Raw genomic sequence first — 18,773 nt, 5'->3', positions numbered from 1 at the left:
AATTGACCTAATTTTTAGTGATTTCAAAATGCTCTAATGTAGAAAATTGCTGTTTCCACAGGGTAATTCCACTTTAGATCAACAGTATACAACCCCACAGTAATTCCATATAAATATCAAGTCATTCTGATGTTGTCTTCCAAAATAAAGGCCTTTTTAAATTGCCCATATATGACCAAACTTTCACTGATTTCAAAATGCTCTAAAATGGAAAATTGCTGTTTCCACTGGGTAATTCCACTTTAGATCAACAGTGTACAAGCCCACAGTGATTAAAATATCTTATAATTCACTCGAAGTTGAATTTTATTTTGAAATCCGGTTTCCACATCCATTCCCGTAATAACTTGAATAGACGGGGAACAGATAACAAACTGGACTCTGGCTTGCCTTGACACCAGTTTTCTGCTGGAGTTAAGACGTGGGCTGCGGCCAACAGTAACCCGGAATAAAGATCCGAAACGGAAACAAGTTGGAGTCATTACCATATCTTAGAAAAGGCAACAAAAGTGTGTTTTATAGGTGTGGTGGCTTTTGTTGAGCCGTGGCGGTGCGACACGAACTAGTTTAGCCCAGCAGAAAGGTCCCGCGGCTGGCTGGACCCAGCTCGACACAGCAGCAGAGCGGTAAGCTTCATATCACTCTAAAATGTCGGCTAACTTTACTGTACACGTTCATTTATGGGCATTAGCAGCGTGCTAGCATTAGCATCCCACCTGCTAACGCTAGCACAACATGCTAGTAAAGCTAGCACCCAGATTAATGTGGATTCGGACGATTTTCGTGGAATAAAACGTGATCTGGGAATTGTGATGAACGCCTTTTTACACCAGATGATAACCTTCCACTGACTGTAGCAGCAGAGCGCCTGTGTGTGTTACTCCGTGAGTGTGATGTGATGTTAGCATCCAGTAAATAAATCCCATATCAGCTAAAGAGCAGCGCGACTAAGTGGTTAAAGTGCGTCAGCACAGCGGATTTAATACGAGTTTTAAAGAACAATCTCTGAGTGAAGTGAGGCTTGTTTTTGTCTCTCTGCAGATATAAAAACCAACTCTGCATCAGTCACACGCAGCTAAGCTCACTGTTGGGCAGGGCCGGATTATCATTGCAGGGGCCCCTGGGCACAATGTGCTTAGAACCCCCCCCCCCCCCCCCCCTCAAACATTATTGTCACCCAGCAGCACTTTTTAGACATTTCATAACACCGTCAATATTAAAGATCGCTTACTTATGTTGATACAAAAGCATTTACCTCCAGGTCAAAATAGTTTTATAACCTAATCACCAACACTCATACCTTATGATTTTCCTATTGTGCCTCACTCAAATGTCATTCTTCCTTCTGTCCTCTCTTTTCTCCTATTTTTCTGTCTCTCTCTTCCTCACAGTGCTCCTGTCTTCTCTTCTGTCTGTAATAACAAAAATGTTGTCAATCTGTGGGACAGTGGGGGCGAGTGAGTCTGCTGTAAAAGAGATCCCACTGTCAAACTACAACAGAAAGTAATGCAGAATTATTTAAAAGATTATACAGTTATTGAAAAGTTAGCAAAGATGAAATATCTGCATGCATTTTGTTTGTCTCCTCCTGTCTCTTTCCTCCTCTTGTCTCCTGTCTCCTTACTCCTCTTGTCTCCTGTCTCTTACTCCTCTTTTTGTCTCCTCTTGTTGGTCTCCTCTCTTGCCTTCAGAAAAACTGCTTTCTGGCCTTTCTGTTAGTAAATTCATTTACAATGTCATCCAAGTCCAGATTCCTGACAAGCTGAGATTCAATAGCCATCAGTGACAGTGCACTGAGACGCTGTTGAGTTTGTGTTGTTCTCAGGTCATTTTTTATTCTTGCCATTTGTGAAAATGATCGTTCCCCTTCACAATTTGTAACTGGTAGAGTTAGAAAGATTCGCAGGGCCACAAACACATTAGGGAAGATGGACTGTAGACTATTTTTTAGCCCGAAAACGATCCTGGTACTGCTTATATTAAATTATCTATGTGGACTCTCTGGGGATTATTTAGAGCTGTGAGGCACAGAGCTCTGATTGTTGACGCGCTCCAGACAGATGCATCCTGAGCACGGCCACAGTAACATTATCAAAGTCTCGCCACCTCAAAAACAAATTTAACACGCGATCGTTCATGTCGGCTCATATCCTTCATGCTTTCTGTCTTTTATTTGTGTCTGATAGGGCTGTAGCGAAGCCTCGACTACGTCGACGGCTCGATTCTAAAAATTTATCGACGTCAGATCCGGTAGTCGACGCACCGCGCCCACTTGTTGCATCCCCAGGAGTTTGTAAATAGAGGAGGAATCTGCCTGTTTTTCCTCTAGTTCGCTCTCTTCTCCGCCTTCACTAACATCTCCGCCAAATACCGAAGACCCGGAACAACGTCCGTCCACTACTAGATTATTTTCCTGTTTTGCCCGCCTTCGTCTCCCGGCAACGGACAACAACTTCCGGGGTCAGATGCGCTGCTTCGTCTCTACCGCAGATGTAGAACATCACCGGGAGCGCTTCTCCCTTCATTAAGGAGCTTCTTTCAGACATGAGGAGAGCTGTTTTGGTGGTAGCAGTCTCTCCTCCGTGCTGGTCTGTTTGCTGCTGGGTGTTTTTGGTTTATTTAAACTTGGTAACTTTAACTTAACGTTGGTAAAGCTACTGTTAGCATCTTCGCTAACAGCTTCTTGCGTTGGGATAAGCTGTTACGTTTTGGTTTAGAGTTCATCTTTTTTGTGGTGTAGATCTCCCTTTCATTACATTTAGAGTGTTGTGGGTTTTCGGTTTAGTGTAAAATATCACCTGAGTTTGGTTTAACCCGTAAGACCACTCGCCTCACGCACATAAGTGACCAAAACAAAGCAGCATGGAGACACTCCATCTTCTACCACCTCTCAGGCAGCAGCCTGCTCTCCCAAGTTCTACACGTCACCAGAACACAACCAACCGCAACACAATAAAAGCAGTGTTATACAAAATGGAAGGCCTGTAGTGTTTATTCTCTTACAGTAAGAATTTATCAATTTTTTTGAGGAATTTATTTGAGATTTTCTGGTTTTTGTTAATTGTGCAATAGAAAAATAATCATTAGATTAATTTTCTAAATAGTCATTAGAATAGTCGACTATTCGATAAAATAATCGTCAGAATAATCGTTTTAAAATTAATCGTTTACCCCCAGCCCTAGTGTCTGATGCGTTTTGCTCCTGCTGCGGAGCGAGCGCTCATCACCTGTTTCCTCCGGAGACTTCTCTGCACCGGTGCGGCCGGCGCGCACTCCGCTACATTTGCAGTCGGTAGATCTTTTAGAACTGCAGTTTAAAGGTAACTCATGAGGTGAATATATATGAACCCAGGTAGCAGTTTTTCTTTAGGATTGAGAGGAGATGCAGGAAGATAATAAACAGTCAGGACAGAAAAATAGTCAAAAACAAGTTAGTTTTTGTACCTGGTGGTAGCAACAAACAGACACCATTGAAGGTAATCAGAAGTGAGGAACAGAAAATGAAATTATTCTTTCAATGTTTAGAGCAGCAGGAACTCTGAGAGGCTGCAGGCGCATCACTGACCCCGGGTTTCCACAGCAGCCGTCAGCAGCACGTTACTGCAGCAGCACGTCTTGCTCACGTAAACTGCCGCTTGGCCCTTCCCATGAGACGCGAAGCAGCAGGGGAGCAGCTGTCACCGACAGAGCACAAAGTCACGCGACATTTGCAAAATCACGCGTGACGTCGTTAGTAAACACAACAACGAGCAGGAGAAAAGTACGACATGGCTCCAAAAGGTTGGTGTTTTATGTTCTGTCTGTTTCATAATCGCCAATACGTGTATGTTAAGTCGGAGAATATGCCAATTTGCTCAAAGTCCAACTGAATAATGTTAGTGGCGATCCGAGGTACTGTAGGAGACATTTTAGGGCTGCTCCCTCCGAGCGTAATTCTGGTTTTGGAGTAGTTCATAGCGGGGGACTACAAACCCAGTCTAGAGCCATAATTAATAAATAATTAAATCAGTTAATACAGTTGTACATGCCTAATAATTTCGTATTTAACTGACATGAGACTCATTGAAGTTCATTGTGTTTTACGTTTCAATTCTAGTGGCTTTCAGTAGACGGAAAGTGCTTGCGCTTGCTGTCCTGCTTCCAATATTGCAGAGAAGACGAAGGTGTAGGTTCTGGGTTCATCCCCTCAACCAGCGGAGGAGACAGCAGGGTGATTTCCATCATCTCGTCGAGGAGCTGAGTAGGGTTGTCACGGTATGAAAATTTAACCTCACGGTTATTGTGACCAAAATTATCACGGTTTTCGGTATTACGGTATTTTTTAAACGGTGTTGCATATGTTCAGAAAGCATTGATAGTCCTGTTCTACACAAACTGAAATAGTTTTGAAAAGGTTTAACAGTGTTTATTAAACCTAAAATAACACAAAGCCTTAGCAAAAGTGCAACTTTTCACAAGTAAAGGAACAAATAGCTTCTTTTTCTGGAACATGTTACAGTAGTCAGTGCAGGTTTAAATTAAACAAATCCAAACATTCGAAACATAAACAATATGTAAACAAATCAAAGAAACACCACTTGTTTTCTCATATACTTGTTTTCTTCATTATCAAAATGAAATTCTAAAACCAGTCCACCTTGACTTGAGCACTGTACAAGTCAACCTTAAAAAATATGTATTTAAAACAAATAGCCACTTTAAACAAATGACTACAATAACTACTACACTATGTAATCAAATCCAAATGTTCAAGTATAAATGGCATTGAATAAGTAAACAAATCAGTGACAAGGAACTAATTGTATATTTCTCTTCATCATCAACAAATAAGATGCTTCATCCAGCAACAGGGTGTCCGTGACACGGTTTAAATGCTGGCAGAGGACGCTGCGGCTGCAGTATGTAGTGACTCGTTGCATTCTCCCTCAACCAAAAGTCCTCACGTCATGCATTTAAGCTAAAATGCTAATGTTAACTTACCTTGCACTGGCTGTAGAGACGTGGGTGATGGTCACGCAGATGTGCCATTAGATTCGAAGTGTTGCTGCCTTTTGCAGACACTTGTTTCCTGCACGTTCTGCAAACGGGATAGCAGTCTTCTATTAACTGTCCCTCAGCATTTTTCAGAAATCCAAAATATGCCGATACTTCCGATTTAGTCTTCTTTGAGGGCTGATGGATGTCCTGGGGGCTGCCGTCTCCTCCTTCGGCCATTATTTCAGCTTCAAAGTTTTGGTGCCGTTGCAAACTAAAAAGTGCGTGTGCGTGCCGCGGGAACTTCAGCTGAAGCGACGGTGGCTGGTAAGGGTCACCGCGCCGAAACCGCGGCCACGGTAAACCCACCGAGATAATTTAGTTTTTTAAAAGCCGGACGGTTATTTTTATTGTCAAATTTTTTACCGGGGTTTACCGGTTACCGTGACAACCCTAGAGCTGAGGCTGGACAGCCAACGCCATCATCAGTACTTCAGAATGAGTGCAGCACAACTTGACAACATTCTGTCCATCACTGGCCCTGAACTGACAAGGCAATCAACAAACTACAGAGCTCCTATAGAGCCCAAACAGAGGTTGGCTGTTGCAGTGAGGTAAGAAAAGTAATCAAAGCACTTCTTTCTCACCAGTTTTTATTTTCTAATGAAAACCCATAATAATTTCATAAAATCAAATAGAACTGGTATTACATAATAAAGTTACAAATATACAATGAACTTTGTTACAAAATATCAAAGGACTTAAGAACCAAAGGCAACAAAGACGAGATAAAAATGAACAATTTACTCTGTATATTACAGGTGTGTAAAATGACCAGCACTAGTGCTTGGTCCTTCCATTTCTTCCTGGGCTTGAGTCAGCAGTTGTGTATATGGCCCGACTGGTCTGTTAAATGTGGGTTGGGTACTTTGAAACTGTTGGAATGCTGAGGATCCAGGGGCGTGACTGTGGTGAGCTGTAATGTTGGACAGTATTGGAATTTCGGGGGGGGGGGGGGGGGGGGGGGGGTTGCCAATGAGCTGGGTGAGGAGTTTGCTGTTGTTGGATTTCAAGGTTAGTTAGTGGGGTCAATATTAATGTTTTTGCCTCTAGTCTATTAGTTTTGTCAAGCCTGTGAAGAATAGGAACAATGCTCATACAATAATGATAGGATTCTGCTAATTCGGCATCAAGTGTGGGTGTGTTTTGCGGGGTGTCCTGTAAAATGGAGAGCAGTCTGTCACCTATGTCATCACATGTTTGCTGCGACATCCAGGGGCGTTTAGCGCCTCGGGGAGCAAACATGGGCTCAGTGGGGCTTTGTGGCCTGGTGGACCTTCCTCTCTCTGCAGAAGTGAGTGGAACCGGATAAATGGATGTATTCGGCTCTTGAGACGTTGGTTGTGTGCAGACTGTCTCCTCAGCTTCAACCACTGATGGGGTGCTTTTCCCATCCTCCACAAAAAGAGGTGATGGTTGACGCATGCTGCCGATGGACCTACATCACATAAAATAGAAAAATATCAAATAGGAAGATCAACAGAAAAACATCCCTGCTACTAATAATTTCAAACATACTTTCTTGGCTGGAGATGGGGTAACAGAAAGGACATAGCCACACTGTATCTCCATTCCTTCTGCGAACCTCCAGCTGATCCACTGGGCAGGGAACCCTTTTTCTTGCTTCTTACAAAAGAGTCCCTCAGCACTTTCCATCGCTGCTTGCAGCTGTCAACTGAAAGAAAAAGGAGAAAGATGTAAAAAGAACAACTTATTTTCAGACCCAAATTCTATTTTCTTTTGTCTCCACAGGTATTTGGCATCAGGGGTCTCGATGACAAGTCTAGCATTTAGCTACAGACTTGGCCTAACCACTGTCAAACTCTGTCCACGTGGTGTGTGCCGCGGTTGTGAAGCTAATGATGCCAAGATTCATGCCCATCCCATCGGAGGAAACCTGGAAGGAGGTGACTAAAGGCTTTTGGGACAAGTGGAATTTTCCAAACTGCCTAGGAGCTATCGATGGGAAACATGTCATGATACAGGCTCCACCACTGTCTGGAAGTCAATACTTCAACTACAAGAAGACCTTCTCAATAGTGCTTCTTGCAGTGGTTGATGCTGACTACAGGTTCAGGATAATCCAGGTGGGGGATTACAGAAGAACCAGCGATGGTGGTGTGTTTGCCGGATCACAAGTGGGAAAAGGAATGGAGAACGGAACCCTTCAGGTCCCAGCCAGTGCCACTCTACCGGGGGCGGCTCACCTGGGTGCTGTGCCATTCGCCATGGTGGGAGATGCAGCTTTCCCCTTGAAGACCTATCTCATGCGACCTTACCCAGGGAAATATCTAAGTCATGAGAAAAGAATATTTAACTACAGACTCTCAAGAGCGAGAATGGTGGTGGAAAATGCCTTTGGCATTCTGGCCTCGGAGGATTAACCTGTCTCCAGACCACGTTGACCCACTGGTTGTCACCGCTTGAATCCTCCACAACTTCCTACTTAACCCAGCAGACAACCAAAGACTGCTGAATGAGGCAGAGCAGCAAGGGAGAGAGATGGCTGCAGTGCAAAACATGGGAGGGAACAGAGCCGGAAGAGCTGCGTGGGATGTCAGAGGAATCCTCACCACCTTCTTCAACTCCCCCGAAGGAAGTGTGCCATGGCAGGACAGGATGATTTGAGGTGTTTAACCACGGCCTGTTATATAATATGGCATTGTAATTATTATGAATACTGGAACCTTCCAGTCACCCTTTTGAGATGAAAAGTAATATTTTGTGACCATTTATGATTTATAAATTGCTATGACTGTAAACTTGTTTGTTGATTCTTGTTTGTTGTGTTTGGATACTTTTTCAGAAGAATGTGTTGTTTGTTTTTATTAAATAACATTTTGTTACAATGTTATGAAACATTGTGAAGTTTTAATCTATCTTTTATGGCTTTCTCTTCATTTCTAAGTGCCCTTGCAATGTTCTAGCACATGAATGAACCAGGTTTCTAGGTCTGTGTTGGAGTTTTCTAAATGGTTGAAACCTCAATTTACAAGTATCATACATGTTCTTACGGTACACAGGAATAGTTGGTTGAAATAATTAAGGTTAAACAGCTACAGCTACAAATATGACACTGATATAGAAAATAATAAGTACAAAAATATAGGCCTGGTGTTAATGGTGTATTAAAAATAACAAACAGTATTTATTTATGTATTAGTTAATTGTAGTTTAATTAAAACGTCACGACCCATATATATTTTAGATAGCATGACTGACAGAGGTCCATAAGGAAAACAAATCACTTACTAATTAGCATGAACTCACCATCTTACCCCAAAACTGCAGATATGTCACTCCATGCATTATCCTTCTTGACGTTGTCTTTATAAAAACTGTGACTGGGGTCAAACAGGATTGGGTACTTCTCCACTTCTGTAATCAACCTTTCGTCGTCCATTATGGAAATACAAACGAGACCGCTAACCAGTTGACAACTTCTCTTTTGAAGTAAAGCAACCGGAAGGTAGTACGTTGCTTTATCAGGGGTGGACATTAACTTCAAAACCAACCGGCCAGCCGGGCCGGTAACTCTGAATATTTACCGGCCCCGCCAAGAATCTACCGGCCCCGCTGGTCAGCTGCCAAAACGAGTCAAAATAACAACTGAACCGTTTTAAATGTAATAAACTTTTATTTTGTACACATTCACAAACATAATAACGTATTCAAGTTTGAATTTGTTTGTTCCCTCAACAAAACTCGATTTTATCGTCGCATACTTCCGGCATACAACGCAGTACATCACCAACTCCGCTTTGCTGTACTCGAGCCATTGGCTGTGTTCGAGATGAGCCAGTTCTGCGCAGATTAGACCAGCAGTGATCGGCGAGCAGTGCATGCCGGTTAGATTTGTGTCCGACTTGACGCCGACTTGCTCTGACGTCATGCATACGTAGGCAACGATAACCTTGTGAGATCAAGGCGGTTGCAGATTTTGGAGCAAGGCGCTGCAGTTGCTCTCCCTCGGCTGCAAAACCTATGGGATGATGGGAAACGCCTGGCTCTCACCTGATCTAAGATCTGATTGGTTCATATTTTGATCCAAACATCCGGTGGTAGAACATGAAATGTTAGTTGTTCACATGTATTCTGTAAATCATGTTACGTTGATGATGACAACTGTAAAGAAAAACTTGGTTGCTCAGCCATATTGTAAAACTGGCTGGCTGGCCATATTGTGAGGAGAAACTGTCTTTACTCAGTTTTATTGTTAAGAAGACTCAAAGGTTGTTTTCATCGATAAACTGCCGATAATATCTGAGTGTCTGTGTTTCAGTTCAATGAGGAAACCAGGTTGACGATTAAAAGTTTTAATTCTTCAAATTAAACTAATGATTTTGAAAATTGACAAACAGGAAATACAATCAACATTGGTAACTTTGTGGGACAATCTCTTTAACAGTTGATATGCTGTTCTTGCTCAAATAGACCTTCTGGTGAATTTATGAAGATTGAGAATGTTGTGAGTTGTGAGAGTGATATGATGTGATTATGGATGCGTGTGGGTTCAAAGTGTGGTGAGATGAGGTGAGATGGATGCGTGTGTGCATCTGATTTTGCTTCAGGAAGAAACAGGTGTCTGAGTGAAAAGTGATGGTTTGAATAAACTTAGGTTTAGTTGGAAAAGATGCATCAAAACGCTAAACACCGTGCTGTCTCACCGAACTCTTGTGGACCCTCTTTCGGATCCGGGCCGTGGAGGATGTTGTGGTACATCCAGATGACACCGGCGGCTGACAGGAGACGTAGGTGTCGAACGGAACCGGTCCAGAGTTGCCCTCGGTACACGTTGATGGTAAAGCGTTTTGTCGACGCGCTTTCTTAAGTTAATTCACTCAGAAATCAAAAGACTCTGTAATGAGTCTGCGTTAGAAGTTGCGATTCAGCTATTCTGCCTGGCTTGGCAGGAACAGCGTGAGAAAAGGGGGGGGGGGGAAGAAACGAGCCAACAGGCTCTGTCCCCCCTTTAGATTCTCTCTCTTTCGTTGTCAAGCACGAACTGCAATCATAAGACTAAAACTTACCAAAAACCTTTCTCTTCTCAAAGCAAACATGTGCGTCATCAAATGTGTCTGGAGTTTACTGTGGGAAGATGTGTGTGGGTGTGTGTGAAGGTCAGTACCAAACATTCTCAACATTATTTAAGAATGGATTCATTAATCCATTATAATTACCCCAAAGCATAATAGTCATTCATTTGATTAAAACACATTTATAATGAGCAAAATGATAATGGTTACTTTAACATTAAAATCAAGAAAAAGAAGTTTAAACTTTATGTTTTGACTTGGTCTGGGTACAACTCATTGAAACACATCTTCTGGTAGACTGCAGGTGGCTGATGTTATGGTTTCCTCCCAGACTCGCTGGCGTTCAGGTCTTAATCTGTGGGTGAAAGTTCTCAATGACCCAGCTTTGACCCAGCTGCGTCCAACACCACCATTGTGACAGAAAACCCATATTTCACGTTACACAACTATATAGGCCATAAATAGAAATGTGTTTTGTTTTCTTTTGTCACGTTTCCTATGAGCACACTGAAGCTACAGCTGCTAACCTTTACTTATTATTACAGTCATGTCTCCATATACAATATATGATATCCACAAGCACGTGAGGATGTGTCTCAGCTGCTAACAGGCACCAGAATTAAAATTGAAAATTGAACAAGTGTGAATGCTAACGCGATATCTTCATCCACCGTCACCCCCGAGCTACACATGCAGGGAAGTCCAAGAGATTCAACTGGCAGAAACAACTGGTTCACACCATAGTCTTTCTCAGCCCCTCCCCCTGCTGCTTCCGTCTGCTCTCGTCTGCTTTCCATGCGAGCCGCAGCTCAACTCGAACGCGGCCATTCTCTGCGCCTCCCATCTTCTTTAAACCGCCAAGAATCATTTCACCTACGCACACGCTTCTCTGCTTCATACTGTTTCGAACTGTCTCGCTTCTCCTCACCAGTTTTAAAGTGTTTTGCTGGAGATTTCATCAAGAAATCCAATCCCTGTGGTGGCGCCATCTTCCTGCGTGCTTGTGTGTTTCTAGCGTGGTTCCACTTAATCTTTAATAGTGAACTTATAGTTCACGTGACTATAACTAGAATCGTGCAGTACGTGCACGAATCGTACAAGGGCAGTACGTGGCTAGAGGAGCGCAGGTTCACGCACAAAACGAAAACGGCGGCTTCCTACAGGGCGAGGCCATGATGTATGTGAAAGCCGGTTTGTAAATGACAAATAAAGCTTGGGCGCCACCCGGGCGGTAAGTCAAGTATTTACCGCCCGACGAGAAAATTTAGCGCCATTGGCGCTCGGGCGCTTTAAAGGTCCATCCCTGTTTATTCTGGAAATCTCGGGAGCTTCTCTCCATTTCCGCGTCCGATTTCCTGTCTTTCCTTCCCCAAAAATGTCTAACTTGACCCGTTTCAGAGGCGTCGCACGTAGAAAATAGAACCGGCACGTAAAGGCCGCGACATGCTGCTCCTGAGACGCGGCTGACTCGCGCTGCTGACGGCTCCGGTGGAAAAGGTTCTGTTGACCACAGCGGTTCCTATCAGCAGCTATGACGTGCTGCTGCAGTAACATGCTGCTGACGGCTCCTGTGGAAAGCCGGGGTGAGTTTGCGGCCGCTGCGCAGGGGGAGGGGGAGAGGGCTGAAGCAGGAACAGTAAAGATGCAAAAACTACCGTTGTTAAAAGAAATGTGTGTTAACTTAGAAAATGTGGGTGCAATTTTAATTACTCCTCAACATTTTTCTCCAACGTTGAGACTAGGGCCCGACCGGTATATCGATCGGCCGATATTGGGGTCATTAACAGTATCGGCTATCGGCCAAAAAGACGGCCGATATGGCCGATATGCGCTACCTATCCAGCAGATGGCGCCAGCTTTATGAACTCATGTTGTGTGGCTCCACTCCTTTGAACTTTGAACACAAATTATTGTTTTGGAACTTTTTTTTTTATTTACCGTAAATCCTCTAATACAGTCCCGGGCCTGTATTGACTCAAGCTCATCAAGCTCCAGGCCTTTATTGGAAAGAGGACCAGAATTAGAGGGAGGCCTCAATTTCTATTTGAGCAAAATGAACTAATGGTTCGCTGGAGTTTTTGACAATTAAAATTGCGCCCACATTTTCAAAGTTAAACACATTTCTTTTAACAACGGTAGTTTCTGCTTCAGCCCTCTCCCCCCTCCTCCTACGCAGCAGCCGCAAACTCACTGATGCGCCTGCAGCCTCTCAGAGTTCCTGCTGCTCTAAACATTAAAATAATTATTTCATTTTCTGTTCCTCACTTCTGATTACCTTCAGTGGTGTCTGTTTGTTGCAACCACCAACTATCTTGTTTTTATTTGACTATTTTTCTGTCCTGCCTGTTTATTATCTTCCTGCATCTCCTCTCAATCCTAAAGAAAAACTGCTACCTGGGTTCATATATATTCACCTTATGCGTTACCTTTGAACTGCAGTTCTAAAAGATCTACCGACCGCAAAAACAGCTGAGTGCTCACCGGCCACATCAGTTCACCGGAGGACAAGGTGATGCGCCCCGCTCCACAGCAGCGAAACGCATCAGGCACAAATAAAAGACAGAAAACATAAAAGGAAATGAGCCGACATGAACGATCGCATGTTAAATTAGTTTTTGAGGTGGCGACACCTGATTTGATAATGTTACTGTGGCCGTGCTCATGACGCAGATGTCTGGAGCGCATCAACAATCAGAGCTTTGCATGCGCAAGCTGGTTAAGGTTAGGATGGGTGAGGGGAAAGTAAAATTGCAAGAGGGTAAACGTCACAATTTGGTTAAATGTCCGTTTTACAGCGGGTGTCAGTACCGACGCTCTGGCACAGCACGTTGCCTCCCGACGCGCAGGAGCTTGTCACCTGCTGACAGCAGGCTGCTGTCTTTTACGTGGACTGCATCTTGCCGGTCATTATCACGTGACAGCGACTAGTCGATGACAGGCATAACAAGTCACTATAGAGCGGTGAAGCCGACTAGTGACTAGTTCATACAACCCCTGCTACTGCTCCCCATAGTGTTCTGCAGCATAATCAGCACCTTCTCTTTGAACGTGATATAAAATGTTCGCCTCCTCTTCATCTCCGCACGGTTAAAGTTACCCTCGCGGTCTATCACTGGCAAATCAAAAGTGAGACGGATGACACAACCGCCCCCCGTACTTGCTTGTTACCACATTCCACCCGGCCACAATAAAAAACCGGCCATTATTCACCTCCGCCGACTCCGACACCAGCCAAAATATGATACCTGGCCGTTAATTAAATACAGGCTAATATTAGAGGATTTACGGTATTTTTGGGGAACCCCCCCCCCCCCACACACACACACACACACACACACACACCCCTCTCTCCCCACCTTTTGTCTTTTCCTTTCTCTTTCACCTCTGTCTCCGTGTCTGGTCGGAATTACAAAGCATTCAAAAACGACAACAATAAAGTTTTAAGTGTCAGGTGTGACATTAAAAGCAGACGCTTTGATGCTCCACCTCTGTAAGGCTTGTCACCAGCATTCAGACATCAATTCTGTTTGCTTCACAGGCAGACAGGACACGGTTAAGAAAATAAATAAATAAATAAGGAAATATTGTTATTTCCTCACACAGTCAGCAGAAGGTCTAATGTATGATGGCAACAACCAACAGATTCTTTTACACCCAGCTTTCACAATTGTAGTACATGAAGGGATGGACATGGTCAGAAACAATGCTCAGGTAGCCCGTGGCATTTAAGCCATGCCCAGTTGGCACTAAGGGGCATAAAGTGTGCCAAGAAAACATGCCCCACACCATTACACCTCCACCACCAGCCTGCACGGTGGTAACAAGGCATAATGGATCCATGTTCTCATTCTGTTTACGCCAAATTCTGACTCTACCATTTGAATCTCTCAGCAGTAATGGAGACTCATCAGACGTTTTTCCAGTCTTCAACTGTCCAGTTTTGTTGAGCTGGTGCAAATTGTAGCCTCTTTTTCCTATTTGTAGTGGAGATGAGTGGAACCCGGTGGGGTCTTCAGCTGTTGTAGCCCGTCAGCCTCAAGGTTGTGCGTGTTGTGGCTTCACAAATGCTTTGCTGCGTTCCTTGGTTGTAATGAGGGTTAGGGTCTTCTATCAGCTTGAATCAGTCGGCCCATTCCCCTCTGACCTCTAGCATCAACAAGGCATTTGGCCCACAGGACTGCTGCATACTGGATGTTTTTCCCTTTTCACACCATTCTTTGTAAACCCTAGAAATGGTTGTGGGTGAAAATCCCAGTAACTGAGCAGATTGTGAAATACTCAGACCGGCCCGTCTGGCACCAACAACCATGCCACGCTCAAAATAGCTTAAATCACCTTTCTTTCCCATTCTGACCTTCAGTTTGGAGTTCAGGAGATGGTGTTGACCAGGACCACGCCCCTAAATGCAGGGTGGTAGAGACGTATGGAGACGGTCGTTCTGAGACATGAGACTGTGTGTTGTTGGTGAACATTAATGCAGGAGTGTGTAAAACAGCTTATGTTTAATTAAAATTTAATAAAATATTTATTTAACTTGACATAAGTTGTAATGCTTGACTGTTGTGCTACAGCCATGGGAGGAACATTTTGGGTCCCAGCCAGATTCTCTGCTTCCCTGCTGCTCTCTCCATCATCATGCTGCTCCTTGCTCTGCCCCTCCACTTGTCTCTCCTTCACTCACCTCCTCCACTTCAGCCTACTTGTCTAATATATTAGCCACATGTTAGATTCCCTTCAATCACCAATAGGAACGTTGGGAATATCACACGTATCACGGTACAGATCACTCAGAGGGGACTGGGTCACGATAAAGAACAATGAGCATCTTCATCTAACGTTACCTCAACATCTTCCTCGGCTTCCTTCCTCTTCTTCTGAAAATGCGAGCAGAAATGAGTCTCGGTGGGAACATGACCCGACATGAAGCTGTACGCTGTTACCGATCTGGAATTACGCATTAACGACAGACCACATTGACTACGTTACTGTTCACATGTAGCAGCGTGCGTTAGCATGAAGCTGGTTTTCACAGGTCTGAACTAAAAATGCCTTCTTCTAACGTAAGGTTCCTTTCTTCCACCTTTTCTCTCCCTGTAGTTTTCTTTAACTCGTGAGAGCATCGCACCGCACAGAAGCCGGCTCCTTCGCACACGGGGAAAAACGGCAGTACTGGTTTTTCAAAGTAAAATACATTTTAAAGTTTTGTTATATTTACATTCATATTAAACTGTGATAATTCATTCTCTGCAGTTTTGTGTCAGTTTAAGGAAGAAGGAAGAGCTCCTGAAGAACTGAGGCCCCCTTTGAACCAGAAGGACATGGAGCCCCTCAACATGAAGCAGGAAGAGGAGGAGCAGCTTGATGAGATTAAAACTGATGCCACCAACATTTCATTCTCTGCAATTTCTCATCAGGTTAAGGAAGAAGGAAGAGAAGTTCTGTTGTCACAGTTTGATCAGAACCAACCTAAAGACAGAGATCTTCCAACCAGCAGCACCTCTGACCAGATGAAAGCAGAAAGTGGTAGAGAGGACTGTGGAGGAGCAGAAACTACCAGGAATCCAGATCTAAATCTTTATGAATATGATTCTAACTCTTCAGAGACTGAAGTCAGCAACGATGAAGATGATGACCAGGATGGCAACAATTCTGACTGTCAACTGAAACTCTTGTCAGATTCTGAGCCAAACACCAAAGATCATAACAAAGACTGGAAGGAGAGCAGGTCTTCTAAATCACATGTTAAGGCTGTCAAATCTTTCAGCTGCCCAGAGTGTGGTGAACAGTTTCTCCATGAGCGGTCTCTCCAGAAACACATGAGAGTGACAAGTCATTCAGGACGGAAGTCTTCAAGCTGTTGTGTTGATAAGAAATGTGTTAGAGTGAAGCAAAATGTAGACTCTAGCAGGAAAGTTCAGACAAAACTAAAATCATTTAGTTGTGATGACTGTGGAAAAAGTTTCAGCCACATATCAAGTTTAAACAGACACATGAGAGTTCACACAGGAGAGAAGCCTTTTGCTTGTGAGCTCTGTGGACAAAGATTCACACGCAAGGGAAGTTTAGACACACACATGAGAGTTCATACAGGACAGAAGCCTTTTGCCTGTGAGCTCTGTGGAAAAAGATTTATCCGAAAGTACCATTTAGACACTCACATGCGGGTCCACACAGGAGAGAAGCCTTTTGCTTGTGAGCTATGTGACAAAAGATTTAGTGATAAGTCCAGTTTATACTTTCACATGAGAGTCCACACAGGACAGAAGCCTTTTGCCTGTGAGCTCTGTGGACAAAGATTCACACGCAAGGGAAATTTAGACTCTCACATGAGAGTCCATACTGGACAGAAGCCTTTTGCTTGTGAGCTATGTGACAAAAGATTTAGTAATAAGTCCAGTTTAATCAATCACATGAGGGTCCACACAGGAGAGAAGCCTTTTGTTTGTGAGCTATGTGGACAAAGATTTACCCAGAAGGCAAGTTTATACTTTCACATGAGAGTCCACACAGGACAGAAGCCTTTTGCCTGTGAGCTCTGTGGACAAAGATTTACTCAAAAGGGACATTTAGGCACTCACATGAGTGTCCACACAGGACAAAAGCCTTTTGCTTGTGAGCTGTGTGAAAAAAGATTTGGTGATAAGTCCAGTTTAATCAAACACACAAGGGTCCACACAGGAGAGAAGCCTTTTGCTTGTGAACTCTGTGGAAAAAGATTTTTCCAAAAGCACAGTTTAGGCATTCACATGAGAGTCCACACAGGACAGAAGCCCTTTGCTTGTGAGTTTTGCGGACAAAGATTTACCCAAAAGGGACATTTAGACGGACACATGAGAGTCCACACAGGACAGAAGCCTTTTGCTTGTGAGCTCTGTGGACAAAGATTTGCTCACAAGAGAAGTTTAAACTTTCACACGAGAGTCCACACAGGACAGAATTAATGAACATAAATAAAATATATATTTTGGGACTTGTATAATGGTGTTGAATGACATGTGCTACTGATCTGGAAGCTCTTTAAACTAAAATGAAAGGCAGCAGTTTTATTAAATATTTTGTTTTTGGAGAAGAAAAGGTTGAAAATGAAATGTTTGTTTGCCACTAAATTGTTTTATTAAATCTCTGTTCACTATTCAGTTTGTTGTTCGCTGTTTCTGGAGTTTACATGTAAATGCTGATGTTTTGAAAAGTGAGAAGGCTCGCCATCAAAGTCACCAGATTAATCCACTCATGTAATTATCTGTCATGCAAATAAACCTGATCAATAATTAATACCTATGTTATCCATATTGTTTGACATCCAGATACAATTGGAAACTCGGATTCACAGTTAGCAAAAGTATAAATCTGGTTTTCTCAAAAATCAGACTTTTGTGCAACAGTCATTAACCAGAATATGTACAATGAACTGTTTTTAACGTTTTTCAGGTAAAATAGTGCAAACTTATTTGAAATAGCAGCATAAGATTTGCTCACCGATTCCAGAGTTCATCTAGCTCCACTGCACTTTGTAGCAGCTCTCCCTCGCTCATCTACACATAACATTTTACTTTCTGTAATTACAAATCCAAGTTTCACTGACATAGAAAAAGTTCATGTACAAGTTAGAAGGTTTTACTTTGCTGTTTAGCGCTAACAGGGTAAGCATCAGATGGAAAGGTAGCAAAAGCAGGTTAGCTTCATGTGGCGCTCAGCAAACTGGACAAAACCCGCCACTTCCATCGGTCTAGCTGCTTCACTCCCACACCAAGGAAGATTCATCCACCGGCAATGGTACCGACTAATCCAGCTTCTTTTTTCCATTCTGTTTTTGTAATGTCTTCGGTGCAACCTGAGGTGGAAAGAGTACTACAATTTCCTACTTAAGGGTATAGCATTCGATGTTTCTGAATATCAGGAAAGAACCGAAAGGGACATTTAGGCACTCACATGTTACAAAATTAGTCCATATTATTCTCCACTGGTCAAAACAGTCGACCAATAAGTTTGCTACTAGCTTTAAGTAAAATCATGGCACAAATTGCATATGACCAAATTCAAGATTATTTTGAGGTATATGAATTGAACACAATATATCAACATGCTTACAAAACATATCATTCAACCACTACTGCACTTACTCAAATAACATATTGTTGCTTAGAGGATATCGATAATAAGCTAATTGGTTCTATATTTCTTGATTGAAGTGCATCTTTTGATGTTTTAGATCATGATATTTTATTACAAAAACTTAAACACTATGGATTTCATACGTCTGCTCTCAACTGGACTAAAAGTTATCTTACTAGTAGAGATAAATTTTATTTCAATGAAAGTTTTTCTGCAAAAGGTCAGATGGAATGTGGTGTTCCACAGGGAAGTTGTTTGGGACCTCTTGTTTTCTATTTTTTGAATGATTTTCCGTGGGTGCTGCAACATGCAACTACAGCAGTATATGCAGATGACATTACTGTTTTAGCTTCAGCACATACTGAGAGTACATTTAATGAAATATTAAACAAAGAGTTAAGAACAGTCGAGCAGTGGATAACTGCTAACAAACTAGTGATTAATGCAGGAAAAACTAAATGCATGGTAGTTTGCTCCAATCATACTTTACAGACAATGCCAAAGTTACATTTAACTCTGAGTAACAACATAATGGAACAACTAGAAGAAGTAAAATTACTGGGAGTAATAGTTGATTGAAAGTTATCATGG

The 18,773-nt window shown here is 42.9% G+C and overlaps 2 protein-coding genes across 8 annotated transcripts in view; one reads left to right on the top strand and one right to left on the bottom strand.

Annotated features, from left to right (window-relative positions):
* LOC129154097 (zinc finger protein 850) overlaps nucleotides 1-18,773 on the bottom strand; it is a 244,280-nt gene that overhangs the window by 83,664 nt on the left and 141,843 nt on the right.
* Nucleotides 340-17,344, top strand: LOC139066231 (zinc finger protein 235-like). Of its 7 annotated transcripts, none has more exons than XM_070548569.1 (3): nucleotides 340-626; nucleotides 15,168-15,252; nucleotides 15,332-17,344. In XM_070548569.1, exon 3 carries the CDS (start codon nucleotides 15,389-15,391, stop codon nucleotides 17,009-17,011), a length of 1,623 nt encoding a protein of 540 aa, XP_070404670.1. In that variant the 5' UTR covers nucleotides 340-626; nucleotides 15,168-15,252; nucleotides 15,332-15,388; the 3' UTR covers nucleotides 17,012-17,344. The 7 variants fall into 7 exon arrangements, with proteins under 7 accessions (XP_070404670.1, XP_070404668.1, XP_070404665.1 ...); XM_070548567.1 differs by adding an exon at nucleotides 4,097-4,254 and having other exon boundaries at nucleotides 15,168-17,344; XM_070548564.1 differs by adding an exon at nucleotides 3,526-4,254 and having other exon boundaries at nucleotides 15,168-17,344.

Source organism: Nothobranchius furzeri, chromosome 2 (genome assembly GCF_043380555.1).
Source record: "Nothobranchius furzeri strain GRZ-AD chromosome 2, NfurGRZ-RIMD1, whole genome shotgun sequence".
NCBI classification, from domain to species: Eukaryota; Metazoa; Chordata; class Actinopteri; order Cyprinodontiformes; family Nothobranchiidae; genus Nothobranchius; species Nothobranchius furzeri.
Note: the sequence above shows the minus strand (reverse complement) of the source record. Positions and strands in the feature narration are given on the sequence as shown.

Coding starts and splice junctions, on each gene's coding strand:
- LOC139066231 (XM_070548569.1), top strand. CDS start 15,389: ATGGAGCCCCTCAACATGAAGCAGGAAGAGGAGGAGCAGCTTGATGAG.